This window comes from Chrysochloris asiatica, unplaced genomic scaffold (genome assembly GCF_000296735.1).
Source record: "Chrysochloris asiatica unplaced genomic scaffold, ChrAsi1.0 scaffold00016, whole genome shotgun sequence".
In the NCBI taxonomy this organism is placed as follows: Eukaryota; Metazoa; Chordata; class Mammalia; order Afrosoricida; family Chrysochloridae; genus Chrysochloris; species Chrysochloris asiatica.
In genome coordinates, this window is record NW_006408534.1 from 12,956,083 (window position 1) to 12,979,847 (window position 23,765).

General features: G+C 43.2%; 1 protein-coding gene across 1 annotated transcript in view; it reads right to left on the minus strand.

Moving 5' to 3' along the window:
- DPYSL5 (dihydropyrimidinase-like 5) overlaps positions 1-23,765 on the minus strand; it is a 62,326-nt gene that overhangs the window by 18,048 nt on the left and 20,513 nt on the right. Inside the window, exons 2-7 of the mRNA XM_006835211.1 lie at positions 10,396-10,554; positions 9,608-9,787; positions 8,565-8,633; positions 6,904-6,948; positions 4,115-4,190; positions 2,719-2,875 (exon numbers count right to left, since the gene is read on the minus strand). Coding sequence (XP_006835274.1) covers positions 2,719-2,875; positions 4,115-4,190; positions 6,904-6,948; positions 8,565-8,633; positions 9,608-9,787; positions 10,396-10,554 — 686 coding nt within the window. The remainder of the gene's footprint in view (positions 1-2,718; positions 2,876-4,114; positions 4,191-6,903; positions 6,949-8,564; positions 8,634-9,607; positions 9,788-10,395; positions 10,555-23,765) is intronic.

Below are 23,765 nucleotides of genomic sequence, written 5' to 3' on the forward strand. Positions count from 1 at the left end.
TCCCAGGGGAAACCTGGCCCAACTCCCATTTGTGAATTAACAAATCTTACTGAGCAACAAATTTTCTACAAAGGCCTATACAAGTAGGTGCCCATGAAGTGAGTGCCCAATGAACCTGGTCACATTCTGATAGGGCTCTGGCCTTCCACAGGAAAAGCCCATCCAAACTCTTTAAAGTTTGAAAAAATGACTGACTCTATCAAGTACTTTAAAATTTAACATGTTCAAATTAAAAAAAAAAAAAAATTCTGACCCATTTTTGAAGTCAGAATCTATACAAAGATCAAATACTTTTTACTCTGATAAATCCTAAGACGTTACATCATATGATAGGTCTGGGTTTTCTTTCAAGCTCTGTGTCTCAAAGAAATGATAACCAAAAATGTGCCATAAGAGCAAACTCATAGCAATCATAAATTCGAATCATTTAAATGGTAAAATGATGCTCTAAATCCTATAAGACAGCACCCATTTATAACAAGCACTGATTGAAAACAGGGGTTCAAAGTATTCTCATAACATATGAAATCACGATTCTATTTAAATAGAATTTATTTAAATTACTTAAATGAATTTGTCAAAATAGACTAGATATAAAACCTTAAATTATAATTATTTAATTAATAATACTCCATCTCTTCTCTGCCCTCCACTTCCATTTGAATTTGTGAGTGTTTGGGGACTAGAATTTATGTGGGTGGGACTCCTTACCCAGGAATTTATTATCTTTTTATTCTTTCAATAAGTTTGCCTGTAGCAAACTGAGGTCTTTCAAAAGATTCTTTGACCTTGGCACCAAGTCCAAATTATCATAGCGGGTCTTGGATATTTGCTTTGTTGTGTTGACAATGATGAAAATGAGGCTGGTTTTTCCCAGTGAAAACCATTTTCAAAAGTAAGAGCTGATCTCAAATGTCTTTCATCCTCTCTTATCCTTTCAATTCATTTCAAGCTGTAGGAACTGCTGTTGCTTGATACCAAGTTGAAGCTACAGGACAGAATCTAATTGCTGCCACTGTGCCATAGCCTATAGTGCCGCTCAACGAAGACTATCTTCGCCTTGAGATCCTATCAACTGTATCCCACTTATATTTGAAAAACCACTCCTTCCCTACACTTACCTCTTTGGGTTGTGAACAGAATAGTATGCAGAGTGGGACAATCAGGACTGAAAGTTAAGGGTGGTGGTAGTGTGTCGTGGAGTCGATTCCGACTCAGTGACCCTGCATACGGTTTCCAAGTCTGTAAATCTTTATGGAAGCAGAAAGCCTCATCTTTCTCCCATGGAATGGCTGGTAGTTTCGAACAGCTGACGTGAGATTAGCAGCCCAATTAGTAACCACTACGCTAGGTAGGTATACTCCTGCCCACCCCCCACCCCCAGGTCTATAAAAGCAGAAGATGCAGGAGGAAGACCAAGGCGTGGGCAGAGTGAAGGGTTCTGTAGTCTCTCCCTCCTCTCCCTCCCTCATGCGGATGAGTGTAGCTTCCTTTCCTCCACCTCCCCAGTTACCCAAAGCCAGGGGAGAGCACACTTCAAGAGATTCTCTTGTGGAGAACAGAGCAGAGGTTCACAGTTGGGAAGACTGGTGGACCTGCCTCTGAGCCTGTGTGAGCGTCAGAATGAGGAGAACTGGTAGGGTGGGGGCAGCCTGCTCTCCCTCCACAGCAAAAATATGGGAATTTCCTCTGGGTCCTGGGAAGTGGCAGGGCTTAAACTGCTATGCTAAGGTCCATGAGGGTATTTTAAGAGCTACAAGTTGGGAAGGTGCAGGTAGAAGAGGTCAAGCTAGAATCGTCTCCCCTGAACATGTGCCCTACATAGGGAGGGCCCCAGAGCTCAGTCCCTTTTAGCCTGAAAAGAAGGGTAACTTAACGAAGGGATACAGATGCATGTTTGGGTGTGGAGAAGAGCCCTTTCCTCCTGACCCTGCCACTTTTTCAAAAATCTTTCCATCCTATGTGCCAGCTGGGGATGGGGAGAAGACTGTTTTCTAAAGTGGCCTGGGCTTTAATAACCAATAGTGATAGGAAAGCAATGCTCTCAACCCAAAATGTCACCAGGAGAAAGAAGCAGCAAGTGATTATTAGGATGAAGCAAAACATTTTCATTATTTGTGCTCCACTGAATTCAGGTTGTTCACTACACTCTTTTCTTTAGATTAGATCCAAATGGGGTAAAGAGGATGTTACAAAAACAGGAGCTAGAGAAATGGAGAAGGAGAACATTTAGAAAAAAGGGGAAGGAAATGTAGGAGAAAGCCACAGGAGAGAGGTGCACACAAGGTGAGAGCAACACAATGCAGAAAATGACAAGAGGAAAAGGTGAAAGAAAAAACAGTCAAAGACAGAAAGATCTACAGATATTCTAGGATAAGCCAGATGTCACATCCTACTGCTCCCCAGTCCGCTTTAGAATCAGACATCAATGTCCTTTGATATTCGGAATCCCCACTGTTCATACTCTTATATATGCTATTTATCCTTCTACCCTCAGAAGCTTCTCACTGCAAAATAAATGGCCATCAAAGTATAATAGGATGGAAATCATTTGATAGGCTCTGGAGAAGGTAACAAAAGCAAAACTCTACAAACACAATGAAACTAAACCTAGGCAGATTTGTTTCCTGGTGTCTGTACATCTTCTTAAACATCTACACACTCCCTGGATGGAATTCACTGGGAGATCATGATATGCTCTGGGGACCCCAGCCTTACTTGGCCAGCAGGCTCATGAGGTAGGTTGAAGTGTTGGTGTCCAGCCTCAGGGGAGGCACCGTGACGTAGGCGGCTGCATGGGACCAGTCCTGGTGGTAGTAGTGCAAGCCTGTCAGCGTAGCGTGTGCAGTGGTGGTCTCGGCCAGCACAACTTTCCCTAGAAGAGAGGTCAAAACCATAAGAAGCCACTTTACAAGTGAAGGAGCTGAAGTCAGAGAAGAAGGGTCTTGCTCAAGACCACTTAGGCATTAGATAGCATAATAGAACTCAAGTTTAGAGAGCTTCCCTATATGCCATGTTGACTTTGATGTTGTTGTTAAGTATCCTCAAGTCGGTTCTGACTCATAGCGACCCTGTATAGGATTTCTGAGGAGCAGCTGGTGAGCTTGAACCGCTGACCTTGCAGTTCAAACTGACCTTGCTGTCCAGCACATTAACCCACAGCACCACAGGGAAAAACAGAGCTGTGGGCACCAAGGTGGGCAAGCTCCAAGTGGTGGAGCAAAGAGTCTGGTGTGGCTGGAGCACAGTATGTGAAAGGTGCAGTTGGGAGGTGAGGCTTGGTAGGACAGGTCTTTCTAAGGTCATGCCATGAACAGTGTGGACTGTTACTCTGCAAACAACATGGTGCCATGTTTCCCAATAGGCAGCTACTGTTCAAGAATATCACTGGTGGTTGGGGAGACAGGAGGCCAGGCAGCAGTGCAGGTGAGACACCACAAAAGCCTTCAACAACCAGGGAAGAGGCAGAGGTGGGGTCTGAGGGCAACACAGTGTGAAAGTTGGGATGCTGATGCTTTTGCTTCTTAATTTTATCCCCAGGTATGTGACTGTGACTTTGTTTCTCCTGTTACCAGGACCTTGTACTGGGCTACCAGGAATTAGAAAGCCTTTAGATGTTACCAAGTGATCAGCAACTGGAGACATACGAGGGCCTCAGGCTTGTACAAGGGTTTCAGGCAGCTATATAGGGAAGTTGGGTCCACACATTGCTTTTCTTCAGGGCCTACTCTGGCATCCCATGAATGTCTGTTGGAATTGGTCCAGGACTCTTGTTGGTTACCAAGACGACCACCAGTAAAACCCAAGAGGCCAAAAAGATACCAATTAACAAGTTGATCTACAACTTGGAAATTTTTACCAGACCCAGGAGAGGTGATAGATACTCTGCAAAGCTGTTATACATACAAATGTGCAGAGGAAAAAATTCTGGTCCTAACAGACCTACCCCAGGCTAGTTCAGTGTGGTTCTGAGGAAGCTAACAATAGAGAGGAGGGAAAGGAAGACTGAGGAGGCTGGCCTCAGGAGCTAGGTCTCAGGGGCGTGCTACACTAGGGCCCACTGCTTTCCCACCCCCTTCACACGTGCCCTGACTGTCCACCTCCAAGGACTCACCTTGCATCTTAGCAGCAGCAATAACGTCACCGGCTGAGATGCTGGATACGTTGACTAGGTAAACTGGACAGTGAGTCTAAACACAGGAAAGACAGTGGCCAGTAGAGAGCATCATGTCCATACATTGCACAGGTACCCAAATAAGCACAGCAAAATCAGTTCTGGCACCATCATCTGCCCAGCATGACTCCAGCCCACCTCAAGATGACAGTTTTGTGCTGGTAGAGAAAGTGCAGGCACAGGTTGAAGAACTATCTGCAAGGAGGGGCAGCAGCTTCCTATACCAGAGCCCACCAAGGAGGCTCATCTGTGATAGAATGTCAGATCAGGACAGTTGAGTCTTAAACTGAGACATTCTATAATCCAACCAGAATCAGCCTTTAATCATCTCTTTGGAAAGGAGCCCTTATGGTTGCAGTGGTTAAAGCACTTGGCTGCTACCCAAAAGGTCGGTGGTTCAAACCCACTAATTGCTCCTTGGGAGAAAGATATGGCAGACTGCTTGTATAAACATTTGTAGTGTTAGAAACGCTATGGGGCAGTTCTATCTACTCTGTCCTATAGGGTCTCTAGGAGTTGGAATTGACTTGATGGCAATGGGATTGATTTGGGTTTTAAACTTTTCTGGATTATCATTATTACTTATAGTTTAAAATTGTTGTTGTTGTTGTGAAGTGCCATTGAGTCTGTTCTGACCCATAGTGACCCTGTATAGGGTTTCCAAAGTGAGATCTAGAGATCGTCATGTATTATATTCTACATTTAAGATGATGATTTCTGCCCTCTGAGAGCTGTTGTATTAGTAGACAGAGAGTGCCCTGGAAAAGCACAAAATACAAGGGGCTCAGGGCTTAGAGCCTAAGCTAGACAACACTGATCTTGTAAATCGACATCTGGATTCTAGTATTGATTGGCTTTTCCTCTGCAAGTGGTGTGACCATGGTTTGTAACTTAACTCTCTTGGCAAACGTTTGAGCTAAGAAAACAAGAAGCTTCCCTTTTGTTGTTCAGACCTTTCCTTATTCTAGGGGTAAATTTACAATAGGAAGGAATTGATAAAATACTGTCAGTATGACAATAAGTCCTTATCCAGTTGTCAGTTATAAACAGCTAATGGGAAATGGGGTCCTGGTGTGATATTGTACAATAAGCACTGGATTACTGACCATAAGGTTGGTGGTTCAAACCTACCAGCTGCTCCTTGGCAACCCTATACAGGGTTATTATGAGTTGGAACCCACTTGACATCATTTAAAAAAAAAAGAGAGAGAGAAATGTGGTTTCCCTAAATGTATTTCTGATGCCTTCTTTGCTTTATCACATTAGGAGGACAAGAGGTGTGGTGTAGAAATTGTTCTGATTCTGAGACCAGATGGACCAACAATCTCTCTGTTTTTCCTGATATTCCTAACACCACAACTCCAAGACATCCTTTGGAACCACCCAGGACTTTCTAGAGGACACATTCTCAAATGTTAACATCCACTGGAAACATCTAGAAGGATGGTTAAAGCCCAGATTGCTTTACAGTCCAGTTACTGATTCAGTGGGTCTGCATGGAGCCTGAGAATTTGTATTTCCAACAGGTACCTATTTCTAACAAGTAATGCTGATGCTATTGGTCTAGGGAGCATACTGTGAATGTTACTGTTCTAGAGGAGGTAGTACAGATGGTCTGAGTTATTCAGACCCTTAAGGCATGGTATAGAGGACGAATAAACTTTGTAAGTGCTCTATTTATGAAGTGCTTTCCCTTCCATGATTTTGAGCCTCACAACTGTCTTGAGAAAAATTGAGTAATATTATCACCCCAATTTTATAAGTAACAGAATAGTATTTCAGAGGTTAAGTGTCTTGCATATGATAGAAAAGCTTACAGTAAAAAACTAAGCCAGAACTTCTGACTCATTCCTATCACCATACTGCATCTGCAACTTGTTACCCTGAGAAGGCTTTACCTTGAACCAATGAAAAAATGATGAAACAATGAACCAGTGGCTTAAGTTTAAATTATGGTTCTCTAAGTTTAAATTATGGTCCTCTCTTAGCAGGAGAGCTATGTGGATTCATTTTACTTGCATTCACAATCAACACTCGTGGAAGCAGCAGTCAAGAAATCAAATGATGTATTGCACTGGGCAAATCTATTGCAAATGACCTCCTTTAAAGTGTTAAAGAGCAGAGATGTCACTTTGAGTACTAAAGTGAGCCTGACCAGCCAGTGTATTTTCTATCACATCATATGCATATGAAAGCTGAACAATGAATAAGGAAAACTGGAGAAGAATCAATTTATTTGAATTAAGGTGTTGGCTAAAAATATTGAATATACCATGGACTGACAGAACAAACAGATCTGTCTTGAAACAATTATAATCAGAATGTTCCTTAGAAGTGCGGATGGTGAGACTTCGTCTCACATAGTTTGGATATGTTGTCAGGAAGGACCAGTCCCTGGAAAAGGACATCATGCTTGGTAAAGTAGAGGGTTAGTGAAAAAGAGGAAGACTCTTAACAAGATGGATGGACGCAGGGACAGCACAATGGACTCAAACAGAACAACAATTATAAGGATGACACAGGACTGAGCAGTGTTTTATTCTGTTGTACATAGACTTGCTATGAGTCAGAACTGACTCACAATGTGGGAAACATTCAGCACATAGTTCTGGGGTCCTGTGAGTCAGGCATGGTGCTCACAACCAGAGTGGAATGACACACAACTATAGAGATTGGTTTTTTTGATCTCAGAGTAAAGATTGAGTTTAGGGTGAGCTGGGTCTACTTACCCTGTTTGCAATGGTGATAACACGGTGAGTGGCTTCAGCTTCCAGCTGTTAGAAACAAAGGATAGGATGAACCCAAGTTTCACTATAGCCATGCAAGGCTACACATACCCAAGAACCCACTGCATAGAAGATACTGTACAATCTGACCCAGAGCCGGAGGGGCCAACTGCATGGGTAAGGATACCAAGTTCCGACCATCTCAGCTCATGCTGAGAGCGAATCTGAGGATTTAGTAAATTGGGCATATTCTTGCTAGGTGATATTCAGGCAGCAAAGAAACATTAAACAAATAAAAACACCCCAGAGTCACATCTCTCTTGTTTTTTGATGCATTCTCTCCAAAGCCATCTCAGCACTGTATCAAAGGAGTGAAGCTGACTGATTTCAAGTTGGAATAGGGTTTGCCATCCTTGGTACTATTGACATTTTGTGTCAGGTAATTCTTTGTTGTGGGGCTGCTTTATGCATTGTGGGATGTTTAACAGCATCTCTAATCCCTATCCACTGATACCAGTCCTCATCTCTCAATGTGACAACCCAAAATATCTCTAGACATCATCACATGTTTCCAGGAGCTAAAATCACCCCTGGTTGAGAATACATGTGATTATATATATTCAAGAGCCTGGGCTAGTGAAGCCATCCTCTAAAGACAGCAGACAAAGGATAGTGATGATTCTTGTTATTACTACTACACCACAGTCAAAGTTTTGCTTTCTGTTTTATTACCTAAAAAAGTAAGTCCAGGCCTGACTCCATCCCTGCTCACTCCTGATCTTACAGGAACCCCTTAGTACAATTTACTTTGCTGAATCTGGTACATCTTTCTCTACCAATTCTGATGTGCCCAAATAGGACCTATATCGAAGGACTTGATAGATCTGGGGATAGATCTGGGGCAGGAGTGAGGTGGGTCTCCCCAGCTGACCCCACTGTAGGGTTAAGCTAGTTCCTGCTATGATGATGAGTACCTTCACCTTCCTGTCTTTTCCTTGTCTCTTGAAGCCTCCCTCATCAATTACTCATGGACATCCAACTATTCAAGGATTTGAAAAATAAACAGTGGTCTCTCCCCAGCAAACTATGAACAGGGTCATAGTGTAAGAAAGCATTAGAATAATGTGGTCCCTCAAGAATAGGGTCCTTTAGCAGGAGAGCTATGGGGATTTGTGTTGATACCTTGCAAAACTGTATCACGGCTAAAACGAGAGGGCAGAAGGATAGCATAGCTTTTAATTATCAACCTAGTGAATAAAAAGAGGGAAAAAGCAAAGATATGTGTATGTCTCTTGTTTCTGGGAGGAAGGGTCCCTACAACATGAGACACAGCTTATGGTTGGAATTCCTTCTAACATCTGATGGCTTTTTCAGTCTGCCTCTTCTCTCCTAACTCAGTTTTGAACAAAGTAACCTCTGGAGTACTGACATTCTCTTCTCCAGATCCTGGGAATCAGAATCAAATGAATGGGTCTGGTCCCCCAATTGTCTCTCCCAAGAAAGCTCAAGGCCAAGTCTACCTCCACATGGAAGAAGCTGCTTCCTGGGAAGCTTCCAGATGGGACTTTCACCAAGTAGAGAGTGATATGCAACTTAGATTTACTGATGTCTCTTCTATTCTAAAAGATGCCATGGAAGAAATTTACGAAGGAAATCTTTCTCACCTCCTCTGGACGACTGATCTCGATTCCTTCTGGGCCCGTGATACCCAAATCCAGTGCTTCCTTTGCACCCTGAATGACAGCAAAAGAAAACACTGAATCAGAGAGAGAAGAAAATTCTGAACCCAAGGGCCAGCAAATAGACAAGACACAGCCCATTCCAATAGGCTTATGGTTTTTCTCACTTCTACAGTATTCATTCTCTAAAGCAGAATAAACACAGGAAAGGAGCCCTGGTGGCACAGTGGTTAAGTGCCCAGCTGCAATCCAAAAAAGTCAGCTGTTTGAACACCACCCACCTCACTGAGAGAGAATGATATGGCAGCCTGCTTCCGTAACAATTTACAACCGTGGAAACTCTACAGGGCAGTTATACTAGCCTACAGGTTTGATAAGAGTTGGAATCAGTTTGGCAACAAAGGGTCCCTTGCAGTAAGGCTCCCCTGAGTCTCACTTTAAAATGACTCAACTTATCTTTCATCCTAAAAAATGTAGTTCAGTGATTAACTAATAGGCCTGGAATTCCTGCAGTAAAAATCTAGACAAATATCTAGTTCAGCAACCCTAAAGCAATTCTGACCCAAGTATCCTATTTAAGACTTAAGAGTACAAAGGGGCTTGTCTTTCTTAGTGCTAGTGAATAGATCTCTATACTATTTCAGTTCCTCTGAAGAGGTGCAGGAAGGTGGAAAGCTGCATTGTTATTTATTAACTATGTCAAATATCATTAAAATTACTCTTAAGAGGTGCTTCGAATTCTTCTGTTATAATGGAATTGAAATGAGCTAAATATCATTAGAAATATGACATCATTCACCAAGACTTCACAATCTTTTTGGACTGTAAAGAGAGATTTTTACAGGGAGAAGGAAAGTTTGGATTTTTCTGACCTTCTGACCAAGATTTGCATCTGCTGTGTTCACATCTCACTTATTCTTTTCCAATGTGATTTTTCTGAACCTTGCAGGACGAGGGTTGGGTGGACAGGAGCCCTCTGAGAATTGTCTCTACTACCATCCCTAATACATTCTCTACCACAGACTTGCCTCGGCCACAAGCTCTCCATTTTCAGCGTGTACTCTGGCAATCGCCCCGATGTCCTTGCAAGCATCTAAGACTTGGTAAAGCTCACTGTCTCGAAGCATATACAAGTCCTTGTAGGTCATGAACATCTGGAATGAGTTGACACCCTTCTCTCTTACCAGTGTCTCCATTTCTGCTTTCACCTGGAGAAAAAAATGCAAAGACAATATTCCCTGATTACAGATTTTCAAGAGGCTGACTGCAGATGCTGGAGGAGATGAGGCTCCAGCTCAGATGGCCAGGCTATCACTCGATACCTCACTTTGCTCCATTAAGACGAGGCCTCATAAAGACCAGGGGCGTAGACAGAAAATGGACCCAGGGGTTGAATTCGGAAATCACAGCCCAGAGCAGGAGCTGACTATTCATTCTGAGACGTCAGCTCAGTGCTGTTGGCTCCCAGCACAAAACCTCAACGACACCCAGGGCCTGACCCCTGCTTAGCCCACTGCTCAGCAGCATGGTGTCAGTAGCACCTAATGACTGGGGCTGAGCAGAAGTCAAACATCAGGAGACACCAAAGCTTGTGGTCAGAGCAAGGAGCCAGCTCTTCCTAGGCCTGGCCCCAGAACCTTCTATTGCAGACACACTTACTATGCCGATTGAAAAATTGGCGGGGAGTTGGGATGGTGGATGGAGGGATGTCTCACACATGCAGGGGAGGACCATACCCAATTGGCTCAGACCAAAAGATCCCTCAGCCTAAAAGAGCCCTTGTGGTTTCTTCCTGGATTCCATCCAGCACCGTTACCTTGGGTGCCCACCAGGTGATCCCCATGTGGAGGGCATAGTCACAGCAGACTTTGGGGTCGGCCAGACCACGGCACTTCTCATAGGCATCCACGAGGGAGGTTTCCTTGTCAGGCAGGACATGGCCGATGATCATGGTGGTACCGCCAACTAGTGCTGCCTGAGAGGGGGTGGGAGAAGGGAAGTCTCATCATGTTTCCACCTGAATTCAAGTCTCTGATTGGGAGATACAGGGTCTTCCAGGTGTAGATTCAGAACAGCCACAGAACCTACCTCACAACTACAGCCATGTTTAGCACTGTATGGAGAAGCAGCTTCTTCAGAATTGCTGTTGATGCAGTACATAGATCTGCTTCTTGCTCATCTTGGGTTTCAGCTTGGTACTTTGGGCTAATTGCTTAGTTGGTGTTTTATACCCAAGTCTAAGATCAACCTCTTTAACGTGTTTAAGGGCAAAGATGTCAGTTTGAGAACTAAGGTGTGCCTTACCCAAGCCATGGTATTTTTAATTACCTCATATGCATGTGAAAGTTGGACAATGAATAAGGAAGACCATAGAAGAACTGATACATTTGAATTACAGTGTTGGAGAAGAATGTTGAAAGTACCATGGGCTCCCAGAAGAACAAACAGGTCTGTTGGAAGAATGCTCCTTGGAGGTAAGGAGGGCAAAACTTCATCTCTTATACTTCTGATATATTATCAGGAGGGACCAGTCCTTGGAAAAGGACATTATGCTTAGTGAAGCAGAGGGTCAGTGTAAAAGAAGAAGACTCCCAATGACACGGATTGGCACTGTGGCAGCAGCAATGGGCTCAAGCATAACAACAACCGAGGATACTGAGGACCACACAGTATTTCGTTTTGTTGTGCGTAAAGTTGCTATGAGTCTGAACCAACCCAACGGCATCTAACAACAAGAAGACCAACACCTATTTTCTCTATACCCTACCTTCTGCCCCCCATGCCCAACAAATTATTTTGGGTCAACTTGAATATTTAAACCCTTAGGGATGAACATGACAAAATCAAATGCTTATTTATATTTATCAATTTAGTTACACATATATATTTGTTGTTGTGAAGTGCCACTGAGTCAGTTCTGACTCATAATAACCCTGTACAGGACTTCTGAGGAGTGACTGGTGGGTCTGAACTGCTGATCTTATGGGTACCAGTCAAGTGCTTATCCTGCAGTGCCACACCATGACTCCAATATATACTTATACCATAACTTAAGGAGTCCTGGTGTGGTACTGTGGGTTAATGTGCTGGACTGCAAAGCCATTTTAAACTACAAGGTTGGTGGTTCAAGCTTACCAACTGCTCCTCAGAAACCCTATATAGGGTTGCTATGGGTCAGAACTGACTTGATGGCACTTAACAACAACAAAATAAGGAGCCCTGGTAGCATAGTGGATTACAAGCTGGGCTGCTAACTGCAAGGTCAGTAGTTTAAATCTATCAGGACAAAGATGAGACTTTCTGCTCCTGTAAAGATTTATAGCACTGGAAACCGTATACAAGTTTCCCTATACACCACCACCACCATCAAAATGTTAATTTGGATAAATTGTTTTGTTTCATTCTCTCAGATTTCATGAAACCATTTTATTCAAACTTCTTATATGCATATTCAACATCATGTCTTTGTCATCAAGTTTTTTCCAAGCACACCATCTTCAATTTCATTGATCTTCCTTGAGATACAGCATCTTTTTGAATCTATATAAGATCAATGAAAAGTTTATTCTTTTCATAATTTCCACAATGTTTTGTTGTTTTTTGTCAAGTGCTGACCAATCAGTTCCAACTCACAGGGTTTGCAAGAAGAAGTTACGGGGTTTGAACTGCCGATCTTGCAGCTAGCAGTCCAGTGTTTAACACAGTGCCTACTTTATAAAGAATAATTTTAAAGCCTCACTTGCTATTGCAAGGTATCGTTCCAGGAATAATTACTAAACCTGTATCTGTTTCCCCATCTTTAAAAACAAAGCAAAATAACTGATCAGGTGATAAAAGCTAGCATTTACCAAAGATTGTTTCTGGCTAAGGTGTGGTCCCCAAATAAAACTATTACAATTATCAAGAGAAGCACATGATAAGAGAGACTTTGTGGGTGCTCCCTTTCTCTGATGACTAAATCTGGACAAAGCCATTCCTTCTATTTGAGACCTTACAGAGATTTGGAATGAGAGCTTTGGGTTCGAGTCCCAGCTCTGCCACCTTCTAGGTGGGTAACCCTCATCCAGGTTACTTAACCTCTCTGAAATTCAGACTCTTTACCTAGTATACACTAAACCAGGGTTGCTATGAGTAGGAACTAACTTGACAGCCCTTACCAACAACCTAGTATACAAAGAGGAAACCTTCCTGGTTGAATAGTTGTAGAAATTAAATGTCATTTATGGAATAGATGTGATAAAGTGTTGTCCTAATGAATGTTTAATTATTCAGAACCTAGCTGTTAGCCTCTGTCTTCTATAGGGGAGAGGAAAAGGCACAATGAAATTATCTTAACGGTTTCATGCTTCTCTAACTAAATCTTTGATCACAAGCCAGGAATATTGCTGGGGAATAATGAGCTGAAAAAAATTAGTTCAGTGGCCAAATAGCCATTAAAATGAAAAGTCTTGATTTTCCACGGTGACCCTAAAGTCACTGGCTGGGCCAGTGGAAATCTTACCCATATTGTCATGGGAAATGCAGGATCTGGCTTCTTGCAGATCTTAAAGTAGCCAACAGAGGGTGGTGGTTACATGGTAGTCATGTAGGAATGGTACTGGGGGCAGCAGAGAGATGGTGAGAAAGGGAAAATAGTGCAGATTGTAGCTTTACTTGTTGGCTTCTATTTCTGATTTCACTGGATTGAGCCAGCTGATTCATATACATAGCAGGTGGTTGTACTCTATTTTGTCTTAACATGTGAGCATGGGGGAGTCTGGTAGATGGAGATTTTTACACATTCAATTGTTTCATTTTTCTGTGGTTCTAGATTGCTTTCCTTTGCATCCCTTCAGAAGGTGTGGGGCCTTAAGTAGGAAAAAGGGAACTCGAAACAGCACCGTGTGATTTTAGCACAAAAGTCAGGAACATTCTCAGTATTTGTGGGCTTCAGAGAGGTCCATGGGCTAAATCCCTAAATACTTAAAAATTATAGACCAAGCTTACAATTGTTTAACAAAATAATTCTATCCTACTCTGGCAAATATATCTTTATAATGACTAAAAAGTCCAGATTTGAATTCAGAATTCTTGGACTCCTCATAGTTCTGAGCTACAATTCAGGAGCAGTTGGCCCTCAGCCCCTGGCTCTACCCTCAGCCCACCCTCAACCCTGGTGCCACCCTGCAGCCTGAAGGTCTACACTCCATCCACCTCTTGCAAAATGCTGTCCCTTGGGCCTAGTTGTGCACACCCTGGTGCCTGACCTCAGGAGAACACATACAGATTTGTGGAGAAGCACTTATGGTCAGGGAATTCCAGGGACCCAAGAGTGTGGCTTAGGAGTGCACAAGTGGGTTCAGACAGACAGGAGCCCTTGGTCCTGTAGGGAGGGGGGCACTGTCATTGGAAGGACAGAGTAGGGCCCTCTAGAGTCCAGAGTCTGGGCAGAGGCACCTCTTGCCTGGACCTAAAGATGAAAACTGATGAATCCTAGAAGGAGTGGGAACATCGGTGGATTTGACTTTCCCACTTCCTGGCTGAAATCTAGTGGAGCTGTGTCCCTCCTCTGTGCTCACCCCGCAGGGGCCTTGAAGGCATCCGATAGCAATGGATATGAGAGCATCAATATGCTGGAAAGGGGCACATAAATATCTGAAATAATGATCACTGCTGTTACCCCAGGCTCAAAACAAGAATGTAATGGGGTCAGCAAATACTTCCCCAGCTACAGACTCGAAGCCTAGACCAGACACTAACTTGTACAAGCATGTATTTCCTCCCAGGCAAGGGACATAGAGAGCTGGCTTCTTACATAAATAAATTTTTCTACCCACTGGATAGACATTGGCAAGCTCAGTTTTCACATGAATGTACTATTACAGATGTGACAGATCTTTTTAGCATCATCCCACACAAAAACAGCCTTGTAGAAATCAACAGCAGGACATGACCCAATCTTGTCCCTGGAGCCTTAAAAAGGATAATATATAATCGTGAATGTTGAGTGTTCATAACTGTCTTTATACAAAAACTGTGTTGGTTAAATAATACTGTGGAAACCCTTTAATGGAAGATATTAAAAAGGATATTCATGAAGGCTAATGGAAAATGGGTTGTGCTCTAATGAGCGAAAAAAGAAGAATTCAGATGCTTACAAGTATGTTCAAACACATGGACCTGCACACACAAAGGAAAAAAAAAATGAACAGAAACATACCAAAACATTAGCAATAGCTGCCTGTGAATGATGAGATTTTCATATATTATTCCTACTTTTCCAAAATATATTTAATAAAATATATCATTTCTTATAATGTTGTTGCTGTTGTTAAGTGTCACTGAGTTAGTTCTGACTCATAGCGATCCTGTATAGGGTTTCTGAGGAGCAACTGCTGAGTTTGAACTGCTGATCTTGAGATTCAAACAACCTTTCGGTCCAGTGCTTATCCTACAGCACCACACCAGGATTCCATTTCTTATAATTGTTTTTGTTAAATGCCGTTGAGTTAGTTCTGGCTCATAGTGACCCTATATAGGGTTTCTGAGGAGCGGCTGGTAAGCTTGAACCATCGATCTTTTTATTCAAACTGACCTTGTAGCACAGTGCATTAACCCACAGCACCACAATAAATTTGGAAGCCAAAATGACTTATAATCTAATTAAGTATGTGTATGTGGAGTCCTGGTGTAATGCTGTAGGCTAAGAGTAGTACTGAAAATCGGTTTGAACCACAAGGTTGGTGGTTCAAACTCACCACCTATTCATTGGAAATCCTATATAAGATCGCTGTGAGTTGGAACTGACTTGATGGCACTTAACAACAAATAAGAACATGTGCCCTTGAGGCATAGTGGGTTTCAAGTTGGGCTGCTAACTGCAAAGTCAGCAATTCGAATTCACCAGCCAATCCTCAGAAGAAAGATTTACAGCCTCGAAAACCCTATACAGGGTTGCTAGGAGTTGGAACCAATTCAGTGGCACACAATAACAATAAATGTGTTTAAAGGCACCCTGGTAGTGAAGTGGGTTAGGCACCGTGCCGCTAACAAACAACTGCCATTCAAACCCACCAGCCACTCTACGGGAGAAAGATGAGGCTATCTGTTCCAGTCAAGATGCATAGTCTTGGAAACCCTATGAAGCAGTTGTACTCTATCCTATAAGGTCAACATAAGTTGGAATCGACTCCACAGCAGTGGGTTTGGTTAGGTTTTGGTATTGTTTACTTTATTTAAAAATAATGAAATATCAGAAACATATCGGGAAAGTACAGAAAAAATATAGCACACACCCAGATTAAATAAATAGTTCACCATATTTATCTCAGATCTCCTTTAAAAAAAAAAAAAGTTCTCCCAATTCTTTCTCATTTCTCACTCTCTCCTCAGGTTGATATAAATTCGTCTCATCCATGATTTTATGCTTTTAGTTTATATGAAAACTGTTTGTATCTTTTTGCAACTTTTTTCTTTTACTTTAAGATTTATTTGTGTAGATGTGTGTTGCATTCATTTTAACTAAGCCATTGTATGAATGCTGCTCCATGTACAAGTTATTTATAAGTTCATGGACATAGAAAGTACTGGAATATTTTCTTGCAGTCTCTTTTGCACACCTGAATGGTCATTGTGTTCCAGGTGTGCAATGGAGAGAAGTGGAATTGCAGGCTTGCCGGGGTATGCACAAAAGCCCTGGTAGCACAGTGGCTAAGCACTTGGCTGCTAACAGAAAGAGTCGCTATTGAAAAATGTGGCAGTTCTACTCTGTGCTAGATGATCGCTATGAGTCAGAATCAACATGTACATCTCCAACTATACAAGACATGACTGTGTAGCAGCTAAATCCACTAGTACCTCCTTGAGCCTGGTGCCTGGTCAAACCTGCCCATTTACCAACCCAAACCCTTATTTTTCACATAAACTGCTATCCAGCCAGGCATTCTCCATTCTGTTTGTGGGCATTTATTTTTATCCTGAATGTAGGAATTCACTACCAAATTAATATGGACATTAGGACCATTTGTTTAACCAACGTATTTGGCAGGATACAAAACATAATTTGACTATTTCAAAGGCCTACCATGAGTTTGTGTTTGACATTTATGACATGCTGCTGGGTAAATCTGGATTTATTTGATGCCCAATAATGCCACCCCCACTTGTTCCCGAAGTAAATCCAAAATGCTTGATGGTGATCCATTTTATGACATAATTTATTTCCAGATACACACTTGGCAAAGAGCAGGAACTTATGCTAGAACTCAATCCAAATTTTTTAATAAGTTACTTTCCAACTACTCACAAGTTAGAAAGAAATTTTAGGTACTTAGGCTCATTCAGGTATAATTTATTTGCTGACTTTACAGCTTGGGAGAGAAAGGTACATTGGTCCTTCCCTTAACATCTTCTATATTGTTGCAGCCCCAGGCATGTTTTGATGTTGCCCGTAGAAGTGACTCCCCGACCCAGGGCCCCACATACACCTCTTACCCTACTGTTTGGTTCTCTGGCTCCAAGACCAAGTACCAGCAAGTCAAGCCACAAATCTTTGTGCTCTACTGTTGGGAAGGCATTTGGGTCAGAGCTAATCCTTGACGTTTTTCTTTGGGGAAGGAGAAAGGACTTGCTAGAGCTGATTTTCATATGGTTGTACAGTGCAGTGAATTACCTAATAGGGCTGTTTTAGTTATAGTCTTTGTAACTCCAACGAAATGATGGAGCAGTTGTTGCTGTTAAGAGCAGTCAAATCGGTTCTAACTCATAGCAACTCAAGGTCAACTAGTTTGAAACTACCAGCAGTTCTGTGGAAGAAGGATGAGGCTTTTTGCTCCTTTAAAGATTCACAACCTCAGAAACCCTATACAGGGTTGCTATGAGTCGGAACTGACTCCATGGCACACCACCCTACCATCCAGAAAGAGGAGCCAGGAGTAATGCCTGTCCTTTGGACCTGGGATCCCTGTGCCAAGCAACTCCTGGATCCAGGAGGCAGGGACAGAGAGAACTGTTACACCAGAGATGAGAGATGGCCAGAGGTACCAGCAGAAAAATGGCGGCAGCAGAACCAGGAGACCAGAAGGATACAGTGCAGTGAGTTTCCCAGTATAGGGAGTTACAGCTGAGTGCCTTCAGTCTGGGGCTTCCAGGCTGAGTAGGGCACCTACTGTCAGAGCAAAGCAGAGACTGGGCTGACCTAAGAGGTCCTGGGGGCTGAGGATCATAAAAAAGCCTGCCTACTGCCCAGCTGAGAAGAGGCTGTCCTATATGAAGAACTTTATTTTGAGACTCATTTCTAATTCTAAATTGAAACCTATTCATTCCCTAATAAACCCCATAGTTGTGAGTATTGTCTGTGAGTGATATGTGGCTATTGCAATGAATTATCAAACCCAGAGGAGAAGTGGAGAGTGTCGCAGGAAGGATTACCAGTGTCAGTAGTGGGAAAAGGTTGGAGATAGGAGGTACATCTGACCATCTCATAGGACCCAGTGTTGGGCTAATGCTGATGGTGATTTTCTCTGCCCCTTGTGAACTTAGAGGAGGTCAGAAGCTCCCATCACACCATTTCTACAGGATGCACGGGGAAGTGGATTTATTTGTGGAGGTGATGGAATCAGAAAAGTTGGGTTTGATGTCTGGATCTGCTACTCCCTAGATGTTTATATGAAGGGCATCTCATTTAATTTTTAAAGTGGTAACAAAACTGCACTGAGAAGCAAATGCTGAGTTTTGGAGGTGCTTTGTAAACTAGTAAATGCAATGCAGACATTTCCACATTTCTTAGTCTGATTGGTAAAGCCAACATGTTTTCTACTTCTCTTGGAATTGCTGAATCACTTCCTTTTTCTTTCATATTAAAATGATCTGTGTTTTATTCAGATTCTCTCAAAGCACAAGAGAAAAAGAAAAACACCAACCAACCACAGATCAGTGTTTCTCTCTTGCTCTGGATAACTCCTACTGCCTACAGGCATTGGTCCACTGCTTACTGGCCTTCTGGAAAGTCAGTCCTCAACTGACTTTGTCTTGGGACACAGTATGTCCTGAGCAAGCCCCAATAAAAGAATCCAAGTATTGCAAGTGAGATGATACATTAATGACACTTAGAACCATGCCTGGCACACAATAGGCATATTTCCTATTCTAAAAGACAAGCCCACGAGCCAGGACCCTGCGCTTAGAAGGGTCCCATGTTTGGTTTAATGATCTATGTCGCCATCTTGAAATTCTTAACAACTTTAACAAGGGACCCTTTTTTAAAAAACTGAGGTGAAATTCACATGATTTGCACAAGATTAACCATCCTAAAGTATACAGTTCAATGGCATTTAGAGCATTCTCACTGCTATGCAACCACCATTGCTATCAAGTCCCCAAACATTTCCATCACCCCAAAAGGAAACTTATCCATTAAGCAGTAATTTCACCCCACTCTATGCTCTCTTTCCCACACCCCTAAAAACCAAAACCCAACTCACCATTTTGAGTGGATTCCAACTCATAACGCCCCTAGAGGGCAGAATACAACTACTCCATGGGGTTTCCAAGACTATTAATCTTTAAGGGAGCAGACAGTCTCATCTTTCTCCTGCAGAGTGGCTGGTGGGTTTGAATCACTAACCACGTGGTTAGCAGTCCAATGCTTAATCTAGGACACTACCAGGCTCCTATCCTCAGCCCTAGGCAGTTAAGAATCTGCTTCTATTCTGGATATTTTGTATAAATGGACTCATTTTCATTTGTGCACAGAGCTCTCCAAATGATGTAGCCACCAGCTCACCACTTACACTGACCTGATTAGGCGGGACTCATTGATCAGGCTCAAACTAGGCCTTTTCCCTGCCTTCACTGCCACTCAGGCAGGTCTCGGCACAGGATAAGGACAGTCTACTATCCCTACACTCTTTTGAATGTTCCCTAACACCTTCTATGAAATGCCTCTATACTCTGAAGAAAACAGCCTTTCTCCATGATATCCAAGTGATGCTTGATCAGTTCCATGGGCTACCCTTTTGGCTGCAGCTTGCAAGCCTTTTCTTGACCCACAATTTGCAGTGTGTTGAGCTCATCCTGCAGCTGACTGGTTTCCTCTAAGACTCATGCAGAAGTTCAAAGCTTCCTTTTACTTTTCATTCCTACCTTCTGAGTCCATAGCTTCGACCATACCAGCTAGGTGACTGTCCCTTACAATACACACACTCTACTATATCTAAAACTCACAGTTCATTCTTCTACTGCTTTCCACAGGAAATGAGTCACAATATACTTTACAAAGATGACACTTTTTCTCCCCTTAATCAGCCTGCCATTTAAAGGTTCATGTGGGTTAATATGCTGGACTGCAAGGTCGGTTTGATATGCAAGGTCAGCAGTTCAAGCTCACCAGCCACTCCTTGGAAGCCCTAGAGGGTCACTATGGGTCAGGACCGACTTGATGACACTTAACAACAACAACAATGCCGTAGTTAGAAGCAAACAAGACTCAGACTTGAAGGCAGTCATTGTTAAGCACTTTCAAGTTGGTTCCAACACATAGCGACCCTGCATAGGGTTTCTGAGTGAGTTTGAACTGCTGACCTCGTGATTCAAACAACATTGCGGTCCAGTGCTCATCCTACAAGCACTGCACCAGAACTCCAAGACATGTATATCTAGGTTCAAATCCCAGCTCCACCAGGTTCTAACTGTAAGACCTTGGGCAGGTTATGTAATCTCTGTGAGTTCCATTTCCTTGTTTGTAAAATGGATATAGCAATACGTCCGTCCCTTGTAGGGTTGCTATGAGAGTTAAATGAGAGAATGTATGTAAAGCACTTAGCACAGAGTCTAAACAAAGCAGGAGCTCCCCAAATAGTAGTGATTATGAACAATAAGTATAATTTGTAAGTAACACTAATGCACACACTATCTGTAACCTATTATAGCACCAGGTATGGTGAAAAATGTGGTTGGAGTTCAGTGGGCAAACAAGGCAAAAAAAAAAAAAGACTTCATTTTGAATAGAAATGACTGTTCAAAATTATACCACAGTACAAAGCAGCACAAGATAAAATTCCCAAGTGATGAAGGAGAGTGTCAAAAGAAGACACTGAAATAAGTAAGACCAAAGGAAGGAAAGATTCCATTAGGATAGGCAGGCTATGAGCTGGAAAATGGGTGTGATTTGACCAGGCCAGGGTACTCTGCGGTAGGAAATGGTGTGGTCAAAGTTGGTACACAGTCAGACAGAGAATGGGCCTGTTTGACTTTGGCAGAGGTGGATCTAATTAGAACCAAACTGTGGGGACCTTGATTAACCTGGATTCCATCTTATCAGCAAAGTTTGTTAACTTGTATTTGTGGTTGTAATGGTAATGGAGAGTTTAGGGAATGTGATGTTTAGAGTATCTGTGAAGTTGGCAGGTGGGCTGTCAGGAGAGCTGTGATGGACTACTCGTTGACCTCTGCTATGAGCTCTGAGCAGCTACAGCAGGCTTCTGGGTAGAGGAAGAACATGATTATCGATCAGACATAGGGGCATGAGTCTGGCTGTGGTGTACAAGGGACCTGGATGGAAGGGACAGATGTGAAACATTTTGTTTGGAAGAAGGAAGGATTGAAGACCTGGGAATGGAGGGTGGTATGAGGAGAAGACCATCTGGGATAGAACCCCAAGAAGCAGCAATATAAGAGGAGGAATAAGATAAAGATGACAACAGAAAGGAGACTGGATAAACAAACAAGAGCAGGAGGAAGACCAGGCTGGTGTGGAGTCATGGAAGCCTGGCAAACTGTCTTGCCAAGGCAGAATTGGGTCATTGGAAAAAAATTTAAGGATGGGGAAGGTTAAATTGAAAAGGAAAGGAGTTTTTAGATATAATGATGGATATTCAAGTGCTAATTATAACCCAGCATCCACTACCTACTCTGTGCCAAGCACTGTAGTAATTCTCACAACAGCCCTTTGAAACAGATGCCATTATTCAGATGAGGAAGCAGAGGGTTGATGATATTCATTCACATCTAGTAGGCTAGGAGGGACATCTCTTCCCACCCATTCAGGAAGGTGTGGATAAGGAAGGAGACAATTAGAGGTGACATGGAGGGAAGCTGAGGGTGCACAGACCCTTGATCTTTGTTTCTTAGCAGAACAGGAAATGAAGCAAAATTCTTAGGAGAGACTTTAGTAAAACCATCATGGGGGATGCATTGCAGAATCAATGATAGAGGCAATCACAGGGCAATTATAAAGAGCCAATTTTGTGAAGGCAGGAGCAGGGATTGGGAAAACTGAGGGGGTGGGGAGCCCAGGGATCAGGGTCCTAACGGAGGTCCAGTACAAAGTGGAATGGTAACCTGGTGAATGGTCCCAAGGCAGTCCCTGAGTTTGGTTGGTGCCTTTAGAGTCTGTTAGATTTTTCTGATTGTGTGTGGAGCAGGATGTTGTGATGTGAGCAGCATGAACCTAGGAGCTGGCGGACCTGGGACCAAGTTCTGCCTGTGTCATTTCTGAGTCTTGTGGTGTTGGGCAAGTGAATTGTGACTCAGATGATGGTGTCATTCCCTAAAGTAGGGGTCCCTGGGAGAGGAGTGAGTTGTGGGGAAAGATGAGGAGCCAGTAATATGTGTGAAAATGGGCCCTTTTGAGGGCATCCACGATGAGATGTCTAGTAGGTAGGTGGACAGAGCTTTCTGGATTTCAGCTACGAATGTGGGCATCATCGGTGACAGGAAGGGAGGATGAGAGGAGGAGAAGACCATCTGGGATAGAACCCCAAGAAGCAGCAACGTAAGGGGAAGATTAAGATGAGACGAGAAAGGAGAATGGGATGGACAAACAAGAGTAGGAGGAAGACCAGGCTGGTATGGAGTTATGGAAGTATGACAAACCCTCTTACTTAGGCACAGAGCTCCCTGAGTCTCTGGCTTCAAGAAGAGATGAGCTGCCATTAAGGTTAAGATGTAGGCCCTTCCTGAGAGACTAGAGTCCCTGCCCCCATAGGTGAACAGACCAGGGCAGCTCCCAGGTTTGAGGAACAGTGAACCGTCTGCTTGGGAACCCCTGGAGTAAACCTGCCCCCATCTCCTGTTCAACAGGTAGAGTCTAGGTGAACACCACACTACCAACAACACAGCTGCTGTGATTCAGTGTGAAGCCTCACTTTCCCTCTCTTTTGGTAGGTGCTGTCGAGTTAATTTTCAATGCATAGCAACCCAGTGTGACAGAGTAGATGTGACAGAGTAGAACCGCCCTATGAGGTTAGTTCCTAGACTGCAGTCTTTGTGGGAGCAAACTGTCAGGTCCTTTCTCCCTTAAATGGGCTGGGTGGGTTCCAACTACCAACCTTTTGGCTAGTAGTCCAGCACTTAACTGCTGGTCCTTTCTCCTCTTTTAGGCCTCATTAATGAAAAGCAGGCCTGAAGTTGATGCCACAGGAATGAGCTGGGTCATATGCAGGTCAGACCCTCCTTCCCTGCCTGCTGTCACACATTCCTAAATACAAAGAGGGGCTGGCTCTCTCTGGGGCTGTTCATGGGACAGTGCTGGTGGCAGAACCACCTGCTCACTGGAGAATAGAAAGGCTCATTTCAGAGGACCCAGAGGGAAAGATGCTTCCTGAGCTCAAGAATTTTCATCCCTGAAGGGGTCCAAAGCAGTAGGATAAGGGTCAACCCTCACAATAGAAACCTTTGGATGAAACTAGACCTGGAGAGAAACTTCTAGACGCTGTACACCAGCCCAAGCCCTGATCCGTTTCTTTCCCAGGCATGAAATCTTCTGTAGTGAGAGGGTCATTTGTACAGCAAAGTTCTTCCCTCATCTAATTTTCAGCACCAGCATATGCCACAGACATTTCCACATCTCTGTTTTTCAGAGATGGGCCAAGACTGGGATCCAGACATTTGTACTCTAAATCCTATACTCTCTGTAACACTGAAGAGCATGGGTCTGGTACCTCTGATGTGGTAACTAAGTACAGAACCTCATGGCCTGAGGCAATCCTTAGCTTTAGGGGTTCCCAAAGGCTGTACTTACAGTAGATAACCTGTAAGAAGTCTGGGTGTGGCACTGTGGGTTAATGCGCCAAACTGCAAAGCTGTTTGAACTGCAAGATCGGTGGTTCAAGCTCACCAGCTGCTCCTCAGAAACCCCGTACAGGGTCGCTACGGGTCAGAACTGACTTGATGGCAGTTAACAACAACAACAACAAGGCAGTGTACACA